The 21,779-nt window shown below is 41.6% G+C and overlaps 2 protein-coding genes across 4 annotated transcripts in view; one reads left to right on the forward strand and one right to left on the reverse strand.

Annotated features, from left to right (window-relative positions):
• The window catches only part of CLK1 (CDC like kinase 1), a 10,266-nt gene extending 8,168 nt beyond the window's left edge, over positions 1–2,098 (forward strand). The window contains exons 11-13 of the mRNA XM_044432059.1: positions 872–951; positions 1,604–1,694; positions 1,798–2,098. Of these exons, the coding sequence (XP_044287994.1) occupies positions 872–951; positions 1,604–1,694; positions 1,798–1,941 (315 nt within the window). The 3' untranslated portion in view covers positions 1,942–2,098. The remainder of the gene's footprint in view (positions 1–871; positions 952–1,603; positions 1,695–1,797) is intronic.
• Positions 2,099–4,768: 2,670 nt separating this feature from the next.
• Positions 4,769–21,312, reverse strand: BZW1 (basic leucine zipper and W2 domains 1). Of its 3 annotated transcripts, none has more exons than XM_044432061.1 (12): positions 21,207–21,312; positions 17,908–17,981; positions 14,120–14,296; positions 12,984–13,078; positions 12,791–12,856; positions 12,141–12,276; positions 10,624–10,733; positions 10,354–10,524; positions 8,765–8,911; positions 6,803–6,941; positions 5,303–5,425; positions 4,769–5,213 (listed from the first exon to the last, which is right to left on the reverse strand). In XM_044432061.1, the coding sequence occupies exons 2-12, from the start codon at positions 17,969–17,971 to the stop codon at positions 5,182–5,184; spliced, it is 1,260 nt and encodes a 419-aa protein (XP_044287996.1). In that variant the 5' UTR covers positions 17,972–17,981; positions 21,207–21,312; the 3' UTR covers positions 4,769–5,181. The 3 variants fall into 3 exon arrangements, with proteins under 3 accessions (XP_044287996.1, XP_044287995.1, XP_044287997.1); XM_044432060.1 differs by having other exon boundaries at positions 21,203–21,303; XM_044432062.1 differs by lacking the exons at positions 17,908–17,981; positions 21,207–21,312 and having other exon boundaries at positions 13,073–13,078; positions 14,120–14,197.
• Positions 21,313–21,779: the final 467 nt, after the last annotated feature.

A 21,779-nucleotide genomic window follows, 5' to 3' on the forward strand; every position in this document is an offset into this window, starting at 1 on the left:
GTGCCTCCAACCCCCAATCCCGCAAGTCTATCCAGAAGGATACCATGATCGATGGTATCGAATGAACCAGAATAGAATATGTACCTTTTAACTTCAGATTGTTATGTGAAGCATTTTAGCTTCTCAAATCTGCAGCAGGATGTTGGACCCTCAAGGCAAGCAAACATTGCTTTGGAAACTGATAAGTTTATTATTCTGCATGGTGTCTGTACATCACACATGCGGATCTTCAGAGCCCTGGTTGTTGTGCACAGCGTATGTCTGTCTAATGGTAGTAGAACCTCACTAGGGTAAAGAGTGAGCTATTGTATTAGTTGACCAGAAACAGGTTCTCTTCAGTTCTCCTTACCAAAAATTTTTTTCCTCAAAGCTGCAGATGCCCAAGAAACCAGAATACAACATATACAGTGGTACCTCAGCTCACAAACTTAATCTGTTCCACGACTCTGGCTGCAACTGGAATTGGTTGTGAGCCAAGTCACATTTCCCCATAAGATTCAATGTAAATGTTAATCTGTACTGTAAATATTTTATCACAAAATTTAAACAAAGTAACAAAGAATAACAAAATACAGTAGAGAACACTAACCTAGGTGGGGGGGGAGGTTATTGTTTGGAGGGAGTCCAAACCACAATCGTGCAGTAACGATCATGCTGGGGGCGGGGGGTGGAGATGGCTGCGATCATGCTCGTACGGCAACACGGCCACATTGTGGTCATCACCAAATGTGGAGTTCGCGAACTGAGGCAAGATTTTTCTGAATGTCTGTTCGCGACCTGGTTTATGAACTGAGGCATTCGTGAGTCAAGATACCACTGTACTCGAAAAAATCCAGATAAGGTCGTTTAAGATTTTGTTTTTCTTTTTTAGACACACGATAGTAAGGAGCATCTGGCAATGATGGAAAAGATACTGGGGCCACTGCCAGCCCATATGGTCCAGAAAACAAGGTAAACAGTTGTTCTAAAGCTTCCCTTCATTCCCAAAGGAATAATGCCATCATTATCTTCCAGGGATCAGGTAATACTAGTAGGCTTGCCTGATTCTTTTTTCTGATTCTGGTTGCTGTTGGGCTTAAAATGCTTAGCCACATCATCTGGTTCTGTGGGGACTATTGGGTGGAACTGGTTTCTTTCAATGACCAATCATGCTATTATGTACAGATAGCACGTTCAGATACTTGCAGAACAGGGCTTATACAGATCAAGTCACATGGTAATAGACCTTTATGAGCATGTGTTTTGGAGCAAGTTGGAGAGTGGCAGTGACTTTTGGAAACATCACTTAAATCTTTTTACAGGGTTTGGAGATTTTGGCATCAGACCAAGTGTCTAGTGTTTTTACACACATTTAACTTTGCCCAATTATGTAAACAAAGACATACTGCTTTTCACCATAGTTTTTCCATTATATTTTCAAAGTCACATACAAACTATATGACAGCTGAGATAGAGCAGTCTGAAAATGCAGTGTTCATGTAGCGGTCTGTTGCCTGTTGGTGGGAAATCGAACTCAAATGTCAATTTGGTCATACTTAGATTTATAAATGCATTTGTCACTTTGAAAGCTTCCCTGACGAAATTTAACTTTGTACTTGTGTAGAAAACAGAAGTACTTCCGCCATGACCAGTTGGATTGGGATGAACATAGTTCTGCTGGCAGATACGTTTCAAGGCGATGTAAGCCACTGAAGGTAAGTGATGTCATCGATTGCCAAGTACATACAGAAAATTCCCACTCCCCTTCTTTATTTAGAGTATGAGAGTGCTAACCTGTTTTCTTCCTTTCATCCCCAGGAATTCATGCAATGCCATGATGCTGATCATGAACAGCTCTTCGATCTTATACATAAAATGTTGGAGTATGACCCTGCTAAACGGATCACACTTGCAGAAGCCTTGAAACATCCCTTCTTTTCCTCATTAAAGGGGAAGCATTAAATAACTGCAGTTCTGCAGAAGATTAAAGACTGTGTCAGTCAAAAAAGCAAATAAGTTTTTTAAATATTTATTTTGTAAATTAGCTTTGTAAATTTCTTTCAATTGTCTTGTTCAATCCATTGACCTAGCTTTTGCAATAAAAATTTTGTCAATATTATTTTAATAACTTACCCTTATTTTGACAGTATTTTCTTATGCAATATTATCTATGACAAGGCAGTCCTAGGCCTTACCTCTTCTGGTTTAAAACCACAACAACCCTGCCCACAGCCAAAAATTTGGGATGGCAGGCGATTCTGCTTTAAGTGCAGTTGGAGACAAAGACAGGAGAGTGTTTGTGTTTGCACTTGTTACTGGCATTGTAGTAGTGTCCCACCCTTTAACCCAGTGATCCTCAAACTTTTTCAGTAGGGGGCCAGTTGAAAGGCTGCGGTTGATCATGGTTGACAATCAAGGGCTGGGGAGGTGCTGTTTGGTGTGCGTGCAAGGCGGCAGTGGCTCGCTCCCAGCTAGCTGAGATCTCCCAGCTAGTCCAAAACCATCTCTGAGCAAGCAAGCAAGCAAGCACCACCTCCCTGCCTGCACAGCAAGTGTGTGTGTGTGTGTGGGCTGGATGGAATACTATGGCGGGCCAGATGCGTTCCACGGGCTGGTAGTTTGAGGACCCATGCTCTAACCACCCCATGTAATAGTGCAGGTTTGACCTTCCACCAGGTATTTGACCCTTAACCAAGTCAATCTTCAAACTATACACTTCTGTTTCCTCTTCCTCAAGCATTGCTGTTGTCAAAAATTTATCTTCATTAGCACTGGGCTTGCAGTATCATATAGAAAAAGCGAGACTAAACTATAGCTCCGTGCTTATCTAGCCGGGAAAGGATTAATACTAATTATATCAGAAGGAATATATGGGAGGAATTCGGTCCCAGGCCTCTGTAGCACCTACTAGAACCAAACTATTCCCTAGTTCATTTAGATATTTCCTGTAATAGTTTCAGGATCCTTCCCACAATCCCTCAAAATTCTACCCTCCTGCTGGTGCTTAGAAAAGGCTGATAAAACTCTCAGGAGGAGATTCCCTGCAGCGGCTTCATCCTATTTTTTACCATCCTTGCTACACCAATAGAAAGCTGGAAATTAGCATGGACTCACAATGTTCAGGAGCAACAATACTGTTTGGGAAAGCTGGAAAATTGGGCAATAGTTGAGGCTATAGCAATGAGCAGCTCATTTTGGAAACTGGGTGGATAGCTTCAAACACCCTCATCTTTGGAGGAAAGCCTGGAAAAATGGAACCTTAAAATGGCTGTCAAATTACTACTCAATCCTCCTAAGTTATCTAGCAGGAAAGGCAAACTACTCTTTACTGAAATAAGATGGTAAGAGTTCTTGACCCTCAGTCTGGACAAAGTAACCCATTAGCTTTGAAGACAGGGCTGGCTTTTTACATCCTTAATACCCTCCTGGCAATTGGAAAATTCATTTGGCTTGCTGATTTTTTTTCAAAATAACTCCTGGAATTTATTTTAAAAGTTGCAGGGCAGAAATGTAGCCGAGGTACACAGCTCTTAAGAAGGTGGCAAACTACCACCAAGAACCAAGTGTTCACTATTGCAGCCCGGACTATTTACAATAGCCTGTGAGCTTGATGAAAAGAGGAAGCCTCTCCAACACCTACTGGATCCCATGATAGATTTAATCAGTTCCCTTTAGCATCTCTGGCATCTGCATCCTTTAAAAGAAGAAAAATTAAGCAGCTGCAATGCAAAGTCCTTGAGCCACAGCAGCTTAGAATACTCCTATGATGACCCAGAGGCAATCTTGAAAGATTAAGAAGAGCAGGCAGGTATCACACTGCTTAACATTCCTGCTGTCTCTGTTGAAGGATGGGAGTTGATCCAAACAGTCAACTGGTTGGGAAAGGATGTTCTAGAACATTAAGAGGCCATTCCTTCATCTCATGCTTGTATTGCACTGGATTACTTTTATGTTGTAAGGAGTCAGTGCAGGTTGACAGTAGCTCAAACAGATATGCCAAGCTAGAGGCAAAAGCCCCATCTTGAAATGGTAAAACCAAAGGAGAGGGCATCTGCCACACAGCCAGGCATTATTCACACAGCTGCTTTGCTTGCACACACACAGAACTGATAGCCTATTTTTTCACATCCGCTGTTTGCAATCTGTTAGATGATCGTTCTTTATCACATATACACAGGGTACAGAGCAGCCTTGGGATTGAGAGGCCACGTCTACACAATAACCTTAGCCATATGCAGGCATACAGGATGTGTGTTATGTACCCAGTTTATTCCCCTCCCTCTTCAGTGGGAGAAGTATCCTAGAAGAATATCATTTCACACAACTAAGAGGGTCTATTATAATCTCATCAACCTGACATCCCAGAGCATATAGCCTATTACCATGAAAACAACTGTATGAACTTATAAGAGCAGTTTTGGAATATAAAACCTCGGGGTGCATCTAAATGCAAATGTTAGTTCTGACAGTTTTACATATTTTAGCTAGAATTGTCAGAAAATGTACTCTAGCCCACTATAGCCATTGTTTACTGTAAAAACTAGTCTCTACAAGGCGGTTGGATCTGATCATTCAGACACTGAATCTAAATTACTTCAGTCTATTTCCACCAAGAGGAATGGGGAAGCAAAGTAGCTCTTAACTCTGTGCAAGACAATACAGATTTAGGTCCTGCCTAAGACTGTACAAGAATACCAGAACCAGGAAGCTGATAATGTGTTGATTTAGCAATCTGTGACTCTTGCCTGCATCTGGTATCTTTCACACAAAATCACACAAGTATGGCCTCTTGACTTTGGATACTTGTACAGTTTAATTTGCAAACAGAATTTTTATAACAAATGTCATTTTCCAAATCATGTCTACTTGTAAACTTTTATAGAAAACCCAGGGTAAAATGAATTTAAGTTGTGGAAGGCCTTAAATTATGTTACAGTAGAAAATACAGGAGGTAGAATGTAACTGAAAGGACTAATGCAATGTTAGAATCAAATCTAGCGCTCCTGTAAGCTACTAACACATGGTTTTAAAAACCTAATTCCAGTGTTCTCTAATGACCGTAGAAAACACAAACATAAATTTGCCATGAGAGCCCTTATATCATGGTTGATACAGGGAGGTAGGATGTAAGAATCAGAAGGACACAAGACATGACGTTTTATCTACAGCTCCTGTTTGCTTTACTGTTGACAGCTTGACAACTTAGTCACCTTCTTCAGTTTCAGATTCGGACTCTGCAACAAAAAAAGTATTTCATTATGACAATACTTTGTGAAATTCTAGTTTCTAATAACAATGGTTAAATAACTTGGTGTTTACTTACCTTCCTCAGCATTCTTGAGCCACTCTACAAACTTTTTCATTTGTTCCAGAAAGACACTCTTTCCTTTGGCAATGTGTGCATCTTTATACCATTTCAGGATGGGTTCTTCACTTAGCACCTCAGCTGTTGAACACAAAGGGCATGAAGCCTATTTAGCATTTCATTCAGTATAGCTTGGCAAATGAACAGCAAACTTCCTTGTGCATTTTTCTAGTATAGAAGTGCTTGAATGCAAATACTCTGGAATGAGCGCTATAGTTTCCCATAAAGACAATACATGTCTTCAGGAGAAGAATGTTAACATGTCAAATAAAGCTAAATTGGGAGGTACATCTTAAAACTATTGGCTAATCCTTTAAAAAACTATAGCATAATGCTTAAGCTTCCTCACTGTCTAGGGCAACATATAATTAACCAACTGAGTTACAATCATGTATTGCTTCATTCAAATTCTGCTTCTGCCACGCTTTTATTGCATCATCTTAAGCAAGCCACTCTGTCTGCTCCTCTGCCCACTGTCAGTACTGGGGCAGTAATACTGATTTTCTTACAAGGCTGCTGGAGGAATTACAACTAGGTAACATGTGACACCATTTCACTATTTCAAAGTGCTTCATTATGTCCTGATTTTATCATCTATTTATGTGTTTTTTCCCCCACTGCACTGGAATTAAATATTTCACTGTAAAGCAAGAATGTCTTCAAGTGGATAACTTAGTATAGAATATAAAATTGCCAGTAAATAACCAAGCAAACTGGTGCAACAGTAAGAGTGAAGTTGTCCCTGGTCATCATCATCTTTGCTCCTCAACCATGTCCTTGGTTACTGCATAAAGAACTGCAATTTTTGAAAATCTAGTTTTGCAAGGCTTTTCAGGAAAAATCTTTTAGTTGCCACTGAGCAACATGGCTTTTGTCCTATAATGTATGAATCAAAAAACTAAGTCGGGGTGCTCTGAAGGCCCCAGCTGGAGCAAGGGCAGGCAGGCAACTGCCCTGCTTTTGTTTTTCTTCTACAGCCTCCCAATCCCTCCACTCAGCTGTACAGAGGGAATCTGTACAGCTGCACCTCCAGCAGGACCATCTTGTTCCCCATTCCACAAGGAAGATGCCAAAGTGAGAACATTCCTCATATGTTAACAAACTGAGGGAAAGTGCTGAACTTGTTCAAGAAAGGTCATAAACACAAGTGGGGAATCTTAGTCATGTTGTGACTTAACCTGCATAGAGATAGCCTGGCTACAATTATCCATTCTTGGTTATTCCATTCTTGGTAATCTGTATTAGTACAATGCTTTGCACATAGGACTGCCTTGGAAAAGGTCTGGAAACTTCAGCTGGACCAAAGTAAGGCAGCAAGATTCTTAGGGATTGTTAGGCAGCAAGGGACTGACCAACGTGACTTGTATGTCGGTTCTTTTCCATCTAGTTGCCAACCTATTTCCAGGCCTGAGTCAAACTCTAAAATCTTGAGTTAAGCCCACCTGCCTATTCAATTACCTTTGTAGAAGAGCACCACTATTTTCTGGAAGGCTTTCATGAAGTGGATGTTGTCATAACAGTACTCCTGAATCTTGAGCAACAGAGTCAGTTCAGACTGACCTTGGGTTGTAAAGGCAGCAAGAAGAGGGCTGTATTGCTGTAAAGATTACAAGAACAATTATAGGCATGAAAGTCGCAACTTAAAGACATGTAAACATCCTCCTAAGAAAATACTGTAGGTTGTTTGCTGCTTCATTTTGAAATGGGAAATCTCAAAAAAGTTTGAGCAAAAAGTTTAGGAAACGGAGGGTCTGGTACACTATTCTACTAGTGACATGTCAGCTTTCCTATATAGCAGCGATAAATTGATTAGCAATACCAAACCATCAGTGATCTGCAAATAAGCCCCTGAAGACCTTCAAGTTTGTGCCATGCAGCCCCACACCAGTGGACCAGGTCAGACAAAATGACACAACTTTGGGGTGCTGAGCCATGACGCACATGGCAAGAAGCAAGCAAGTCTGAGGTACTTTTGCAGACTCATGCGTTTGGGCACCAGGATGTGGGCTGGGCTCGACAAAATGCCAAACCATAATGTATTTCACACACAGAATTCTTAACAGGCAACCCAAAGGACTTGGGCAATCACTGAGACTGCCCAAATCCCCACCTCCTGATAGTCAAAAGTATTTTGCTACCTCTAAATAAACTAGGCTGAAACCTGCCAATCCATGTAACTACTGAGTTGCTAGCTTGTATCTCCTGACTGTAAACTGGACACAACTGCTTTACTGGCACCATCTAACCAGTTCTTTTTCAACCAGCATCTTCATTATTGACACACACCAGTAAAAAAAAAAGATATATCATGAGTTATGCATTCACACTGTTTGCATGACAAAATTGCCCATCATGAGTTATTTAACCCATACTGATGTGACCACAATGAGATGCCATTTTGAATATGAACCTCCGGTTTGGGACTGTTCTGTTGTGCACAGCTGGAAATCATGGGTTATGCCAGGGTTAAACAAATGCCAAAAGACATTGTCTAGGTTTGGCATATGCAACAACCCTTGCATAGCCTGTGGTCTTCTTTAGGGTTATGTGAGTGTTGCTGAACCCTAAACATAACCCCTGCTTGTTATCACGGGATGCATGATATGGATTTGATAACCCATGATAATTTGCAGCATGTTTTCAAACCCAATCTTTGTAACATTGAACTTACTGAACAGAGCCCATACGCTCAAGTTTTGCTGCCAGAAAGTGTCTTTCATGAGAGAAAAAGGAATATGAAAGACGACCAAATGTCCAAGTGCCAAAAGAAAGCTTCTAAATTAAGTCTATGGGGAATCCATAACTGAAAACTTAATTTTCAGTTATCACCAACTTAAATGTAGCAGCAACTGACCACATTTAATGAGAATTAGTATTTTCACAGATCCAGAAACTCAAAATTGCAGAAAGAAAAGATGTAAGCCTTAACTGTAGTATTCTATCTGCATTTTATGCAGATTCGCTTTTGCATCAAGTATAAGCCTTCTAGCACTAGGAGAATCTCAGACAGAATTAATGTGGAAATTCAGAACTCATTTCTATACCCCATCTTGCGCATGTTAAGGCTAGCAAAACAGCATTACATGTTCCAATATTTTACCGAATGAATGCTATATACTCATAGCACATGGTGGATAGGACCTCTTTCAGTCTGAGAGCTTAATGTGACTTTGGAGATTTGTGGGGCTACAGTCCAACAATGATCAGGCCAAGATGCCAAACCAAGATTTTTTAGCTTAAACTTCTTAATGCCAGTAACAAAGCCTTAAGACAAGACACCATAACATTTCAGAATTAAAAAATCTAACCAAGGACAAAACTCAAGATATTGCAAAATAGTTGCAGTTTGGGAAAAGGTCAACTATGGCCCGAGGCTGAACAGGTCTGGCTCACAGAATGCAAATAATGTGCAAAAAATACCTTCAAGTGCTTGATGGCTTGTTCTGCTACTAGCTCCTCTTTTTTGTTCCACTCCACAGTGCTCATTACACTAGACCAGATGATGCCTATCACAGTCTGCTCTGATATGTTGTTTTTCTTCATCTCTTCCTTGACATACAAGATGATCTGGAGAAACAATTTTATGAGCTTCCATCTTGCATACCTGTTAAGCTTTGTTTGTATTTTCAAACACAGTTTACCTCAGCCTAGAAACAGTTTTGTTTTATAGAAGTCACACACAAGTACAGTGCTTGGCACCATAATGGAATATGGTGTGCACCCTTCGAGAAGGCATTTCAAACTGCCCTAGAATGCCAAGTTCAGATATCAGGCTCAAGCCTGAATCAGCTGATTTACATCACAGCCAAGGCTGTAAGCCAAGACCCACAATCAACCCAAGCACAGACACAAGCATCTTGCTTTCCTGCCCCCATTTCAGAATGACATTTGGATATATTTTCCAGAGGAGTGTCAAAGCTGACAGTGTTGGCATTAAGCACAGAGACACAGTCAATGGCTACTGCAGCAGTCACCACTCTTTAGGAAGCAGAGTGGGCTTGCTGTGCCATGAGGGCTTATCAAGAAAATAAATTTGACCTAGATTTTGATGTGAGCAGCCTTTCACATCCCTTTCGCTAATGAAACAGATCTTTCTTTATACAGGTCCAGGAGTCAAACAGCTGATACACACACAACAATACCAAAGGCAGACTTAGTAATCTGAGCCAGCAGACAAGCACCATTTGTGGCTTTCTGCAGACGCTGAACAACATACCAGCACTTTTCACAAGACTGCGTCCTAAGACTTCAGCCAGAAATGACTGGTAGAGAAGCAGTGGCTTATCACATTGACTGTGCCATACATCCCCATGAATACCTGAATGCACAAAAGCCCAGTTGGATCATGCTGAATTAGGTTAATGCATGACTGGGACCTAACATGGAACATTTGTGTCATGTGATGCTGAAGCGGGAAAGATGAAGGACATGGTCCTGGCAGACCAAGGTTTGATTACCCAAGAAAACCCAGTGAGTCGCTTCTAAACTAGTAATCACTTCAGTCATTCAAAGATCTCATGCAAAGAGAATCCCGCACCTATCTTCTGTGGGATGCAAATATGATATAATTGCATTACTTACATGAAAGTGAGAAACTTACAGTCCTGACAGTACATTTGTGTGCATGTGCTTGCTCATTCTGTGTTCCTAACATTAAGCTTAATTAATGTTTGCACAAATAACATGCCTGCAGCAATCTCTTTAAGATCTTAGCAAAATAGAATGAACCCAGGGTTGTGTACTTCCTAACGCCATTTGTAGATGTCAATATTTTACCTTAAACAGACATTAGGATGAACTAGCCAGACTTATTTGATAGGTCTTTAAGGATGTAACAGCAAAATGGATCCATTATTAGAGTCAGTTTGGAAATCAAAGTATTTTCACTTTTCCTACTTGACTTGAGGCACTTTGGTCATTTCAAGGCCACCAAAGTAAGATCTAAGTAAGATCTTAAGAGAGGTTAAATATGTGAACAAGCTATGAATCAAATTGGCAAATGTACTCACATCCTTAAATGGATCCCCACGTGACATCTGCTCTTGCAGTTCTTTCTGCAGTTCTTTACGGGCCCCTATGCACTGCTGGTTCCGGACATATTCAGAGAGTTCCTTCAATCCTGCATCAGTGAAGTATTTTGTGAAGTGTTCAAGGCTTTGCTTGTTGGCTGGAAAGAGTTCCTGAAACATTTATATTGATTATTTCCAAACTGCAATCAAGGAGCCTTGTATTATCATTCTATTTTTCAGATTTCCAAAGAGGCCATCTTAATTACTTACCATTAGCCTGTTATCCATATTGACTTTACGAAGGCTAGCAGCCACTGCATTAATATCTTTTTCATTTATCCATGATTTAAACAGTTTCACCGCAAAGGCTGCTGAAACACCTGCATGAAGAGTTCCATAGTTAGTTACTGGGAAGTGGGGCAATGTTGAATCCTGTTCTTCCACATGCCTTCTTAGTCCTGACCCCAACTGATATAAGATGATAATGAACCTGCTCTTCATACACAATCACTGAAGACTGTGTTTTAACAGGAAAGATTCATGACATTACACATAACTCTACTGAAGTTGTATGACGAACACACACACACACACACACTCTTCACATATATTAACTGAAACTGATAGATACAAACTTACTCAGCTACAATAAAAACCAAATAAAAGGTTGAAGCTATATGAAGATCGCCCTGGGGCATCAACTGGAAATTTTTTACACACTCATAAGCTACAGTAGAGTAGAAATTGGTTAGAAAACAAAGCTTAGAACACTGCACAGTGATTTACTCCCAGTGGTCCCTTGACTCCAAAGGCCATTTTATACTACTCTTTTCATGCCATTTCCCTTTTGGGAGCAGGTGTGCTCTCTTTAGAGAGGGTATCCTCAAACTTTTTCAACAGGGGGCCAGCTGAAAGGTGGCAGCGGTGGGCACGGACCAGTGAGGCGGCAGCGGCGGCAACTTGCTCGCTTGGAGATCGTTTTCTCAGAGTGAGTCCAAATCCTCTGAGGCAGGCCGCATCCGGCCCATGGGCCTTAGTTTGAGGACCCATGCTTTAGAGTAACAAGAAGTAGGCTTTTTAAAAAAAAGATGTTTTCTAGGTGGCAATCTTTGTACTGAAGTGGAAGGGACTAGCGTAATGCTTGATTAAATACAGAAGATATGGAGGTGCTTGCAAATGGTTGTGCTTACTTTAGGATACTATGAAAGCACCAAACATAAGCTCCAAAATAGAACAGAGTATCGGAGACGCTCAGAACATTGTTTTGTGGCAAAAGCAACTGTGATATATGTTGGGACCAGCAGGAGGACTGAGGGGGAATAAGGAGAAAAACTAGTCACTACCAGCCTGATAATTTCCCATGAATACCATAGGTTGCTCAGCAAACAAGCAACACATAGTAGTTTCTTCACAGCGCAGCTTCACATGACATGCAAACCTACTATTTGAAACTTCTGACTCCCAGAAGCCATCTCAAGCTTAATTCAAATGTAAAATCTCTGCTAATACTATAAAAGGAATCTAACAAAGCTTTTCTGCTTCCATCAATGGAAACAGGAAGGAGGAAATTCCCTCTTCCCCCATGAGTGCTAACTCCACATTTTCACAATCTTTTCCAGAGAGCTGGGGACCCTCCAGAACAGGTTTTCAGTAGAGATGAGCAAGCAGCCTTCCGCTGTGTGAAATTAAAATCTAAGTTATGGAGCCCTAAGCACTCTATGACAACCCAGCATGCCAAATACAGCCTTGATTTCACAGCAGCTTGTTCCAAGGAATCTTCCAGTTACCTTCTTTCACTAGATTCTCATTATATAGGCTGTTGAGAATTGATGCATTAAGTGTCCCATTGGCCAGAAGAATACCCGTCAGCATGGCCAATTTGTTCCGCTCAGACTCTGAAAAACCTTTCAAGAATAGCAGCAACTACAAAAAGAAAAAAAATTAAACAACACTTGGAAACAAGCAAGGCACTGAAATTAATTTATAAACATTACCATGGTATCTAAATTAACCTTCTCCAACCTAGTATCTTCCCGGTAAGTTGGACTATAACCTCATCATCCTCATTCAGCACAGTCTTTTGCCAAGTTGGGGTTGAATGAGAACTACACAGAAACAGTCCAACACATCTAGAGGACACTAGTTTGGGGGAGGCTGATGTAGAGGAATTTATTCCCGGAAACAATAGGAGACCACCTCTGAAATAAGCAGGTAGATCAACAATGTTATAATATTAAGTTTGTAAATGGCCACTCAGCCAAATATTTGTGAGAAACAATATTCTCCAAGAAGCCAGAAAAGGTAACTTTTATTAATAGAATGGAAGTAGACACATAAAAAAGTACATGACAGAATTACAAGACAGCAGGAAGCTTAGTAAATGATAGAAACAGCAGATGTATTTGAAAGACATAAAATTAGTCCTAACTTTCAATACCTTTTTGACTTCATCCTCAAATCCTTTTTCCAGGTATTTGTAACGCCTGATCAACTTGTTAAAGACCTAAAAACAAATATTATTGATTAGACTACAGAAAATAAAGTGCTAAAGCAGCAGCTCCTTAAAAATGTCATTTACCTTTTTAAGCTATTACGTAACAAACCATTGGAATCAAGGAAAACAAACCCACCTGAGCAAATGCTTGCATCGTTTCTAGGTCTTCTTGTGCAGCAAACACACAGACATCTGTGTGCATCATGTCATCTGCCAATGTACCACCTGGGGCTGTTAATAAATTGAGATTTATGTTAGAGGGGAAATTACTATCATCTGAGATTTAGTTTTTTTCCGTCAGCAAGTGAAAGACAGTTAGATTTCAGAGTCAAGTGGACCAGGACCATCCCCACTGCTAAGAATTAAGAGCCCCTCCTTTCACAGGCAGGTTAATTTTAGGGAACAGGTCTATCCTGGGCTGTCAGCTGCCAACAGCTACCTAAAGGTGTCCATAGCCACAGTGCTCTGTATTTATTCACCATCACTGTCAAACATATGCTAAAGTGAAATATTGTTGCCTTTGAGGGGTACAGAGGCTGTAACTATCAGCTGCATCCCTACCTGGAGGATTGCCTAGCAACAGTAACACACGCATTGGTTACTTCCCAGTTGGACTTCTGTAATGCGCTTTACGTGGGGCTGCCCTTGAAGACAGTCCGGATACTTCAGCTGGTTCAAAATAGCTGCCAGAACGCTGTTGGGGACTGGGCGTTATTCCTCTATCAGCTCCACTGGCTTCCCATCAAAGTCTGGGCTCAATTCAAGGTGCTGGTTATTACCTATAAAGCCCTAAATGACTTGGGACCAGGATACCTAAAGGAACGCCTTTTTCCCTATTTGCCCTCCCCCACCCCGAGATCGGCAACAGAAGCCCTCCTTCGGGAACCATCTGTGAAAGAAGTCAGGAGGAGTACCCGGAGGAGGGTCTTCTCTGCGGTGGTGCCCCGACTGTGGAATGTGCTCCCCAGAGAGGTCTACTTGGCACCGTCATTATACGTTTTTTGGTGCCAGGTTAAAACCTTTTTATTTAGTCAATATTTTAATATGTTTTAATATTGAATTTTAATATTGTATTTGCAGCCAGAGTGGGTCATTAATTTATTTATGCTGTTAGCCATCCAGAGACACTGGTAATTGGATGGCATACAAATTTCATAAATAAATAACTGCAACTGAGATGACACTGCCAAATCATCAGGCAGCAGTGAAGATCCAAGCACTTTAACATATACTTGTGTTTGTTAAGTCAAGAGTCAACCAAAGTCCACTTACCCAGCATTCCACCAGCCACCAGAATGTCAAAGAGTGTCTCTGCATAGCGACGATAATCAAGTTTTGCTCCAGAAGCATCAAGGAATTTTGCTACTGCTTCCAAGTCACTGCCAGTTTCATTTAAACCTTGAATAATGCAGTCCTGAAACTGAGTGGGGTCAAACCTCTCTTTTTCATCTGCAACAAAAAAAGAAGACTCTAAGCGTTTAATAGAAAACCAGAATACAGTGTGGATTTTCAATTCAACTGAGGAACGGATAGACTGAAATAAGATCTAGCTATTCTTTTAAAATATTATCTGAGTTGATTAGGAAACATTGCACCAAACGGTACTCATTCACTGAGCAGGAACAGTGAGCAACAGAAACCCTCTGGGGCTAGGGAGTAACATACTCTCTGTAGATGTGCCAAGCCCAAGCCATCAGCATTTCTCCTTCCAACAGGATAGGCTAATGTTACATCAAGTGCTACAGCCACACAGCGCCCTCCCTGCCTCCCCCCCCCACCCTGCTCTGGTATATGTTCATGCCTATGCTCATCCATATCAGCATAATGGAATGCAATCTGCAGCACTACCAATTCAGCAGCTGGAATTTAATATAGTGCACACCAGGGAGCAGACCACATGGAACCTGACTAAAGAAATGGTGAGCATGTGCTGCCTAGCCAGCTTTAAAACTGCTGCAAGGATGCCTACTGCATTTTGGAAATGACAAGCAAACCCTTTAACATCTGCGGCACTCCTGTCTTATTTTACATGATGTATGTTTAATCAAACAAACTGAAAATGGTTCCATATGGGTCTCTGGCATACTTTTTGTTATTCCTTATTGCTTATATACCATAAGTGCATTAATACCTATACCTATATTATTATTTCTACTACTACTACTATTGTTATTTATTTCATTTCTATACCATCCTATAGCAAAAGTACTCTGGGTGGTTTACACAATCCATAAAAACAAATGATAAAAATACAATAAAAATATCAAAAAATGGATGGTAAAACAGACAATCCAATAAAACCCAGTATTTTGTTTTTTTATTATATTTATAGCCCCAACTTTTTTCTTTTTTAAAGAACTCAAAGCAGCTTACTTCATTCTCCTCCTGTACTCAATCTTAACCCCATAGCAATAACCCTGTGAAGTAGGCTGGGCTGAAACAAAAGTAATCCAGTTGGCTTCAAGGCTGAGGTCTAGAACCCAGAATGTCTCAGTCCTAGTCCTGTATTTTTATTCTCTGCAGATGATCCCCTTCAAACCGATTTTCCAAGTTGTGGAATTCATGTGCAGAGAATTCAAGACTGAGCAAACATTAAACCAATTCAACCTTACACAAACAGATGCTTCTCCTTCAGTTTAAGCAGAAATGCTGACACCAGTCAATTAGCTAACTCTTGCTAGCAGTTCAGGATCCATTCCATCTCTAAGCCAACTGAAATTGACTATATTCTGGTTCCCCTCCCACCTGAAAAACACAAGTACCCCCATGGGGAAGTCTCACAGGAGTTCTTTAAACTCCTCAACAGCAAAGAAGCATTCCTACTTTTGCAAGCTTGTTTCCTCAAATATGATGGTATCTCCTTTAAGAGTTTTAAATAACCAGCCTCACACTTCCATGTGTCACTTTACCAGAACACCAGAGGAATTATTATTCTCAAGCACTAATATTGCAAAACAACTGGGGAAAACAGCAGAATTCACAGCAAAATCATTTGTGACCTATTAGGTCAAAAAGGGACCTATCTGAACCCTTAAAATACACTTTTTATACAGACAGAACTTGACATCTGTACATCTGCTTCAGGTTCAGATATATTTTTACTGTAATCAGATTTTGGCAGATTCAGTCACTAGAACAGGGATGTGCAACTTCCAGGGGTTTGGGTGTCACTCCCCAGCATACCTGACAAAATTACAAAGGCTAAAAAGGACAAACATCACTTGCTTTCAAACTAAATGTGCACATTCAAACATCAGTAGTGGTTTGCTACCAAAATTAAGCTTTTTCCTCACTACTTAATTCAGCAGCATATAGAAGACAACATAGAGCCCACATACAGGGAGCCCCCACGTTATAACATCCAAGTTACAAACAATATGTAATTAGAACTGTGGAAAATCATCATCACTACAGAAAGAGAGGAAGCAAAAGGGAAGTGAGGGACGGCCTTGAAAACATCCCCACAGAGAGAGAGGAAGTGAAAGGGGGGAAAGGAAGTGCCTTCACAGCACCACCATAAAAAGAGAGGCAGCTGAAGGGGGAGAGGCCTCCAAAGCACACCTTCCTGCCCCACCCATCTAGAGAGGTAAATCTCTCCAGCATTTCCCTGCTACAAAGAGGAGGTTCTGGAGGGTTTGGGTGGGTAGGGAAGACAGAAGAGAGATTCATTTTTCCACTTTCATGGGGTTCCTGTGCCCCTAACCCTTGCAAACTTCAAGGGCCAACTGTACGTGATCCAACTTACATACAATTTTAACTTAAAGAGAAATTTCAATTGTCTCACGAATGGAACTCATTCTTTCACCCAGCAACTACCTGTATTGATCACTGCTACAGTAGATAAATCTAGAATATCCATCACCACAGAAATTAAAAATGTAGATGGGCTATACAGCAATTTCAAATATACTTTTTAAACATCTCTGGGTAGCCTAACCCAAAATGTCAGAACATGAGTATCTGTGATGTTATGCTGGCACAAAAATTCATGTGCTGTATCTTGAGTCATATAAAGCTACAGTGAATCCTAAACCCACTCAGTTTAGAATGTTATCTGCTTAAGCTACGCTCCTCTCCCAATATGCTTAGCAAATGGCTTTATTGAAGCAACACTCCATAATAAGTACTTAGTATAATGACAACCTACAGCAGTGTGTCCTCCAGCATGCCACATAGCCAGCTGGCACAGCAGCGAGTTTGACGTACAAGGTATAAAAACTATATTAAACCCCTGTCTGTCTGGATACTTAGTTTCCATGTGTGAAAACTCACAAATGACTGCGTAATGGCCAAAAGTGATGCCCACCACAATTTAATACCCTTATTTCACCAAATTCTCTAGCCAGGTGCTGATCCTCCATGGAATTTTGAACGATAGGTGCAACGTCAGAATGCAACTCTTCCTTTGAGTATAATTTGCATCATTCTATGCCTGACCCCAGATTCTCCTTTGCCCCGTTTCTCTTGTACTCTAGTTTCATACCTGCCAGCTCTTTTTACCTCTGTTTCTCTCCCCAATTCTGATAGTCCAGCTAGCTTTATTATGAACAGAATGAAGCCAGAGGATTAGGTCACTCTGGCCACCATTTCTTTCACTTTACTGGTTGGCTTTGGCTATGGACTCTCTGACCAATCTTCTCCCTTCCTGAAAGTCCACTTGCTGATGAAGGAATAAAAACTCATTCATCTCCTTAAATGTCAATTCTACTAATTTTTGCAAATTTTATGAACAAGTATGAGTGATTTCAAAATGTGAAAACATTAATGGTCATATAAACAAAAAAGTGCATTCTGATTTCTAGGCTGACTAAAAATCCATTACTAATAGATGCACCAAAAAAGTAACTTTAATATAACTAAAAAAAATATTAGCTAGAATTTTTTTGATCAAAAAGGCACCAGTTATCAAGGATCAATCTTAAAGACTTTCCAAGAAACTACCAATGCAGCTTCTTATGCTTGGCACTGTGAACGGTCATGAACTTATGCAGTCTCTTCTTTCAAGTCCCAATCTGTACTTGATTTTAAAAAAATAACAGCAAACACCACATTAGGCTTACCTCTTTTCCTAGTTTTAAAACGCTGGCCTGATAGCGTTGGCTTTTGCTGCTTTTGATTATTCATAAAAGACACCCTGCAGAAGAAATTCAAGATGTATCAGTTAAGCAGAGTTGAAGGAAACGTCCGTTAAAGTATCTGTTAGTTAATAGCAATACAACAAAACACATAATAGTGCATTATTATAAAGACAAGAGTAATAAGTGCATGGGTTTATTTTTTATTTGAGGCTGTTTTTCTGGTATTTTGACAATCAAGCTAAGCATAATATACATTTGAAAACTGGAATGGTGATATGTAACCATGCTTATATTGGGAACAGTAACTTGAAGACAGGCCTACTGACAACAAGCCACTAATTTTATAGTAGCCAGACTCACAGCAAGTTTACTGCCTGAAGAATCAGAACTGCTACATCTAGCATTGCCTTGAGTTAAAGAATTCACCTTAGACTAGAGAAGACACTTGGATGATTTCAGTCTGATTTCAACTGGGAAAGAAGCCAACTTCTTATATATGCATTTATACCCTGTCCTATCGCTTCAAGCACTCAGGACGGCTTACAAGATATTTTTCATAGAAATCTACTTCCCTGGAAGTGTGTAACACCATGCAGAGTTCCAGTTATTTTGTCTTCTGCTGACATGCCAAGGCTTTTGATCAAAATGACAGAGCTTTCTTAACTTCTCTTTGGGTATGGTTTTTTTTCTCCTAATCTTACTTGAATAGCAAACATGAAACCAAGTATGACCCACTATCTTGTGTCCTGATTTGTAAGATTGAAAAGATGTGGTCAAATGTTTACTGATAAAACCTTTGTATACTAAGTGTATCACAGTATTCTTCTAATTTATCCTGTTCCAGGAAGCTCCCTTATCTCTCTCTTCCTTAAACCGTGGTTCCCCATCAGCAACTTGAACAAAAGAGATCAGTATAGACAATAAGATTTATGGTGAACTTTTTCTAAATACACTCCACACTCCTTGACTGAGCCAATCCCCAAACCCCAGTTTATTGACAAAAACACATTAAACATTCCCCTTTTCCTACCCTTGCATGAGAATTCCCTTCTCCCTTTCCTGATAGTTCTCACCAATCTGCCCTAATATCCAAATGGGACAAACTATGGCTAAAACACAAGTAACTGGATTCAAATTACAATCAGAGGCCACAGCTCGAAGATCAGATTCTGAGAGAATACAGCTGAACAGTTTTCAGAACTGAACACCCCCAAAACTAAGAGATTTATATTTACCAAGCCCTGCAAATGGAATGAGGTGAATTGAACTTTAAATCAAGAGACGTCAATTGAAGCAATTTCTGTTTGCTTACAATTGTACAGCAACATAAAATCAATCAAGGAGAAAACCTGGATGTCACTGTCCACACAATGCTTGTGGGATAATACTAAAATGCATTTCAAAGCTATAAATATTCTGCAGTACCTGGCTCCTGCCAGCTATTCAGACTACGACTTCCAGAATTCCTGACAACTGACCATGGGTGCAGAGGCTGAAAACATCTACAGGACAACAAGGTGGGGAACACTGCTATGTAGTACTGCCCAAAAGAATTATAAAGGCATTTCATTTTTCCTATCATTATTTAATCCATAATTATGGCGAAAAGGTCAGCATTTAATCTGATTTTGTTAAACAGAGCACCAAATACAAAAGGAGAGACATCAGAGAGGAAGAGGGTTGAGGCAGCAAGATTCATGCCAATGCTTTAAGGCCTACCCATTAAAGATTAAGCTGTCCAAGGCATCTGCCCTACCTCTATTTTTCCCTCACAAGAAAACTGAAAACCTCTGCACACTTCCTTGGAAACAAACCCAATTTAATACAGCGAGTCTACATTATAAGCAAATATACAAAGCACTGCACTTTGATTATTCCAAAGAAACATCAGGTGGGACAAAATATTCTCTTCTCGAGTTTCAGAATATCATTTTATGCTTTAGGCCAAACCAAAAATACTCAAATTAGGATCCTGGTGGTGGCAATAATGTGGGTGAAACTGTTTTTCCCTCTCTGTCATCTTGAGATTATTCTTGGAGGTATCCAAAAAACTCACAAGCACTCCTTATGAAGCCCTCTTACATAGTAGCAACCATTCCTTCCCTACAATGTGCCTTGCAATAATGCTACATGGTCATTTTAGGATATTCTTGGGAAAACAAAAGAAAGCTGAGCCGAACATCATAAAGTCCCTTCCCCATGTCCCACCTTTAGCACATGTATTATCTCCCCATTTTTACAGTCCATAACTCAGGGCAAAAAATGGAAGAGGGCAATTTCAGCCGAATGCTATTTCAGGGTTCATCTTCCTTTTCAGACACTCCAGATAAAGGAATTAAATCTCAAGGTCTGTACCCTGAAGCCCAGGTGGGAAACAGGCGTTTCCAAAGAACTCATTGTATTATCCAACGCTTCCTCCTCTGCCACCATGTTTTTCCCCTCTCTCGATCATGTGTGATAGGTAGTCACGAACACAGACGATACAGACACACATATTAAACATTCAAGCAAGAATACTAATCCTTTTCTGGAAATCTGGATAAAAGAAAATATCGGCTTTTTAAAGAACCAAATGACCATCCGTTTCCTCCAAACCAAAGGCTTCCCAATGAATCTCCAGAGACCTGGCAGCTCTTTCCCCTAAACCTAAAACGAGAGGTCTCGCATGGCGATTTTCCCTTTCTTTTTCCGCCTCGAAGGCCTCACCTCGTGTCGTTGCCGGAAAAGGAAAAAAAGTCCCGCTTGGAGGAACTGTTCCGCCAACATCAGCCTCTCTGCCCCAGCACACACTCGCGCTACGCAGCTTCGTTCCCCGCCACCCCCGCCAGCCTCGTCCGCGCGTCTCCCTCCAACCACCGCGGCCGACCCACCGAGCCCTCCGGGCGGAGGCGGCCGCTGCAGGAGCTGGAAGCGACGGCCAAGGGAAGAAAGGGAAGGGGGAAGTCTCCTGCAAGCGCCGCCTCAACTGGGCTTGAGTACTGCGCTGCCCCTCCCGGCCGCGGCCGCCGCCGCCTCCTCCTCCGTGTCCCCTCCTTTTCCAGCGGCGTCACCACCTAACAGAGGCCGCGGCTTTGTTACCCGCCAGGTCAGGCCAGGCCAGGCCGCGCCACAGGGCGTCGCGGGGTGGGGGGGGGGGGAGGCCCAGCAACTGGCTCGGCCAGCGCGGCCGTTACAGCCCTGCCCGGTTCTGCGCCGCGCCCGCATCGCCCGATCACCCACCCGGCTCCCTCCCCTGGCCGCCCGCGCCCTCCACCGAGCCGCCCATCTCGATCCTCACCGACTTTTAAGGCAGGAAAGGAACGTCCAAGGAGCACGAGCTTCACAGCGACGCGAGGAGGACGGAAAGGTGGTTTGAGGCCGTAGTATCGTAAGTCTCCTCCCCCTCCCGCGGAGAATGGAAACCACGCGAGAGCGCGCAGAGGCCCGCCCTGCCGGAGAAACCATCCTCTTCCACTGTGCACACGGGGGAGAGCGGAGAGAAAAAGGAGGTCGTGCGGGCTGCATGCGTTTCGTACAGTGAAAATAAACACGCCACTCTTTTCCTTCTTCACTCGCAGCGGAAGAGCACGGCGTTCGAGCCGAGCATTAAGATCCCGTGGCAAAGACTGGCTTAAATGCCTCCCTCGAATTTCCTGTTAGAATGGGCTCGTCCAGATCGCCCCACCTAGCTAGCGTCCTCTAGTCAGTGGGTTGTGCGGGTTGAACGTCCCTCGGAAGAACCGCCTCCACCCATTGATCTATAGGCTCATCCAGCTTCGTAGTCGGAAAGCAATTTGGCGTAATCTGTTGAGAACATAGGAGAGTCAATGGCGGAATTCGGCTGGCTTCGGCTGCAGCCCGAATTTAGCGTGAGG

The sequence above is a fragment of the Varanus komodoensis genome, unplaced genomic scaffold (genome assembly GCF_004798865.1).
Source record: "Varanus komodoensis strain SLA01 unplaced genomic scaffold, ASM479886v1 scaffold23, whole genome shotgun sequence".
NCBI classification, from domain to species: Eukaryota; Metazoa; Chordata; class Lepidosauria; order Squamata; family Varanidae; genus Varanus; species Varanus komodoensis.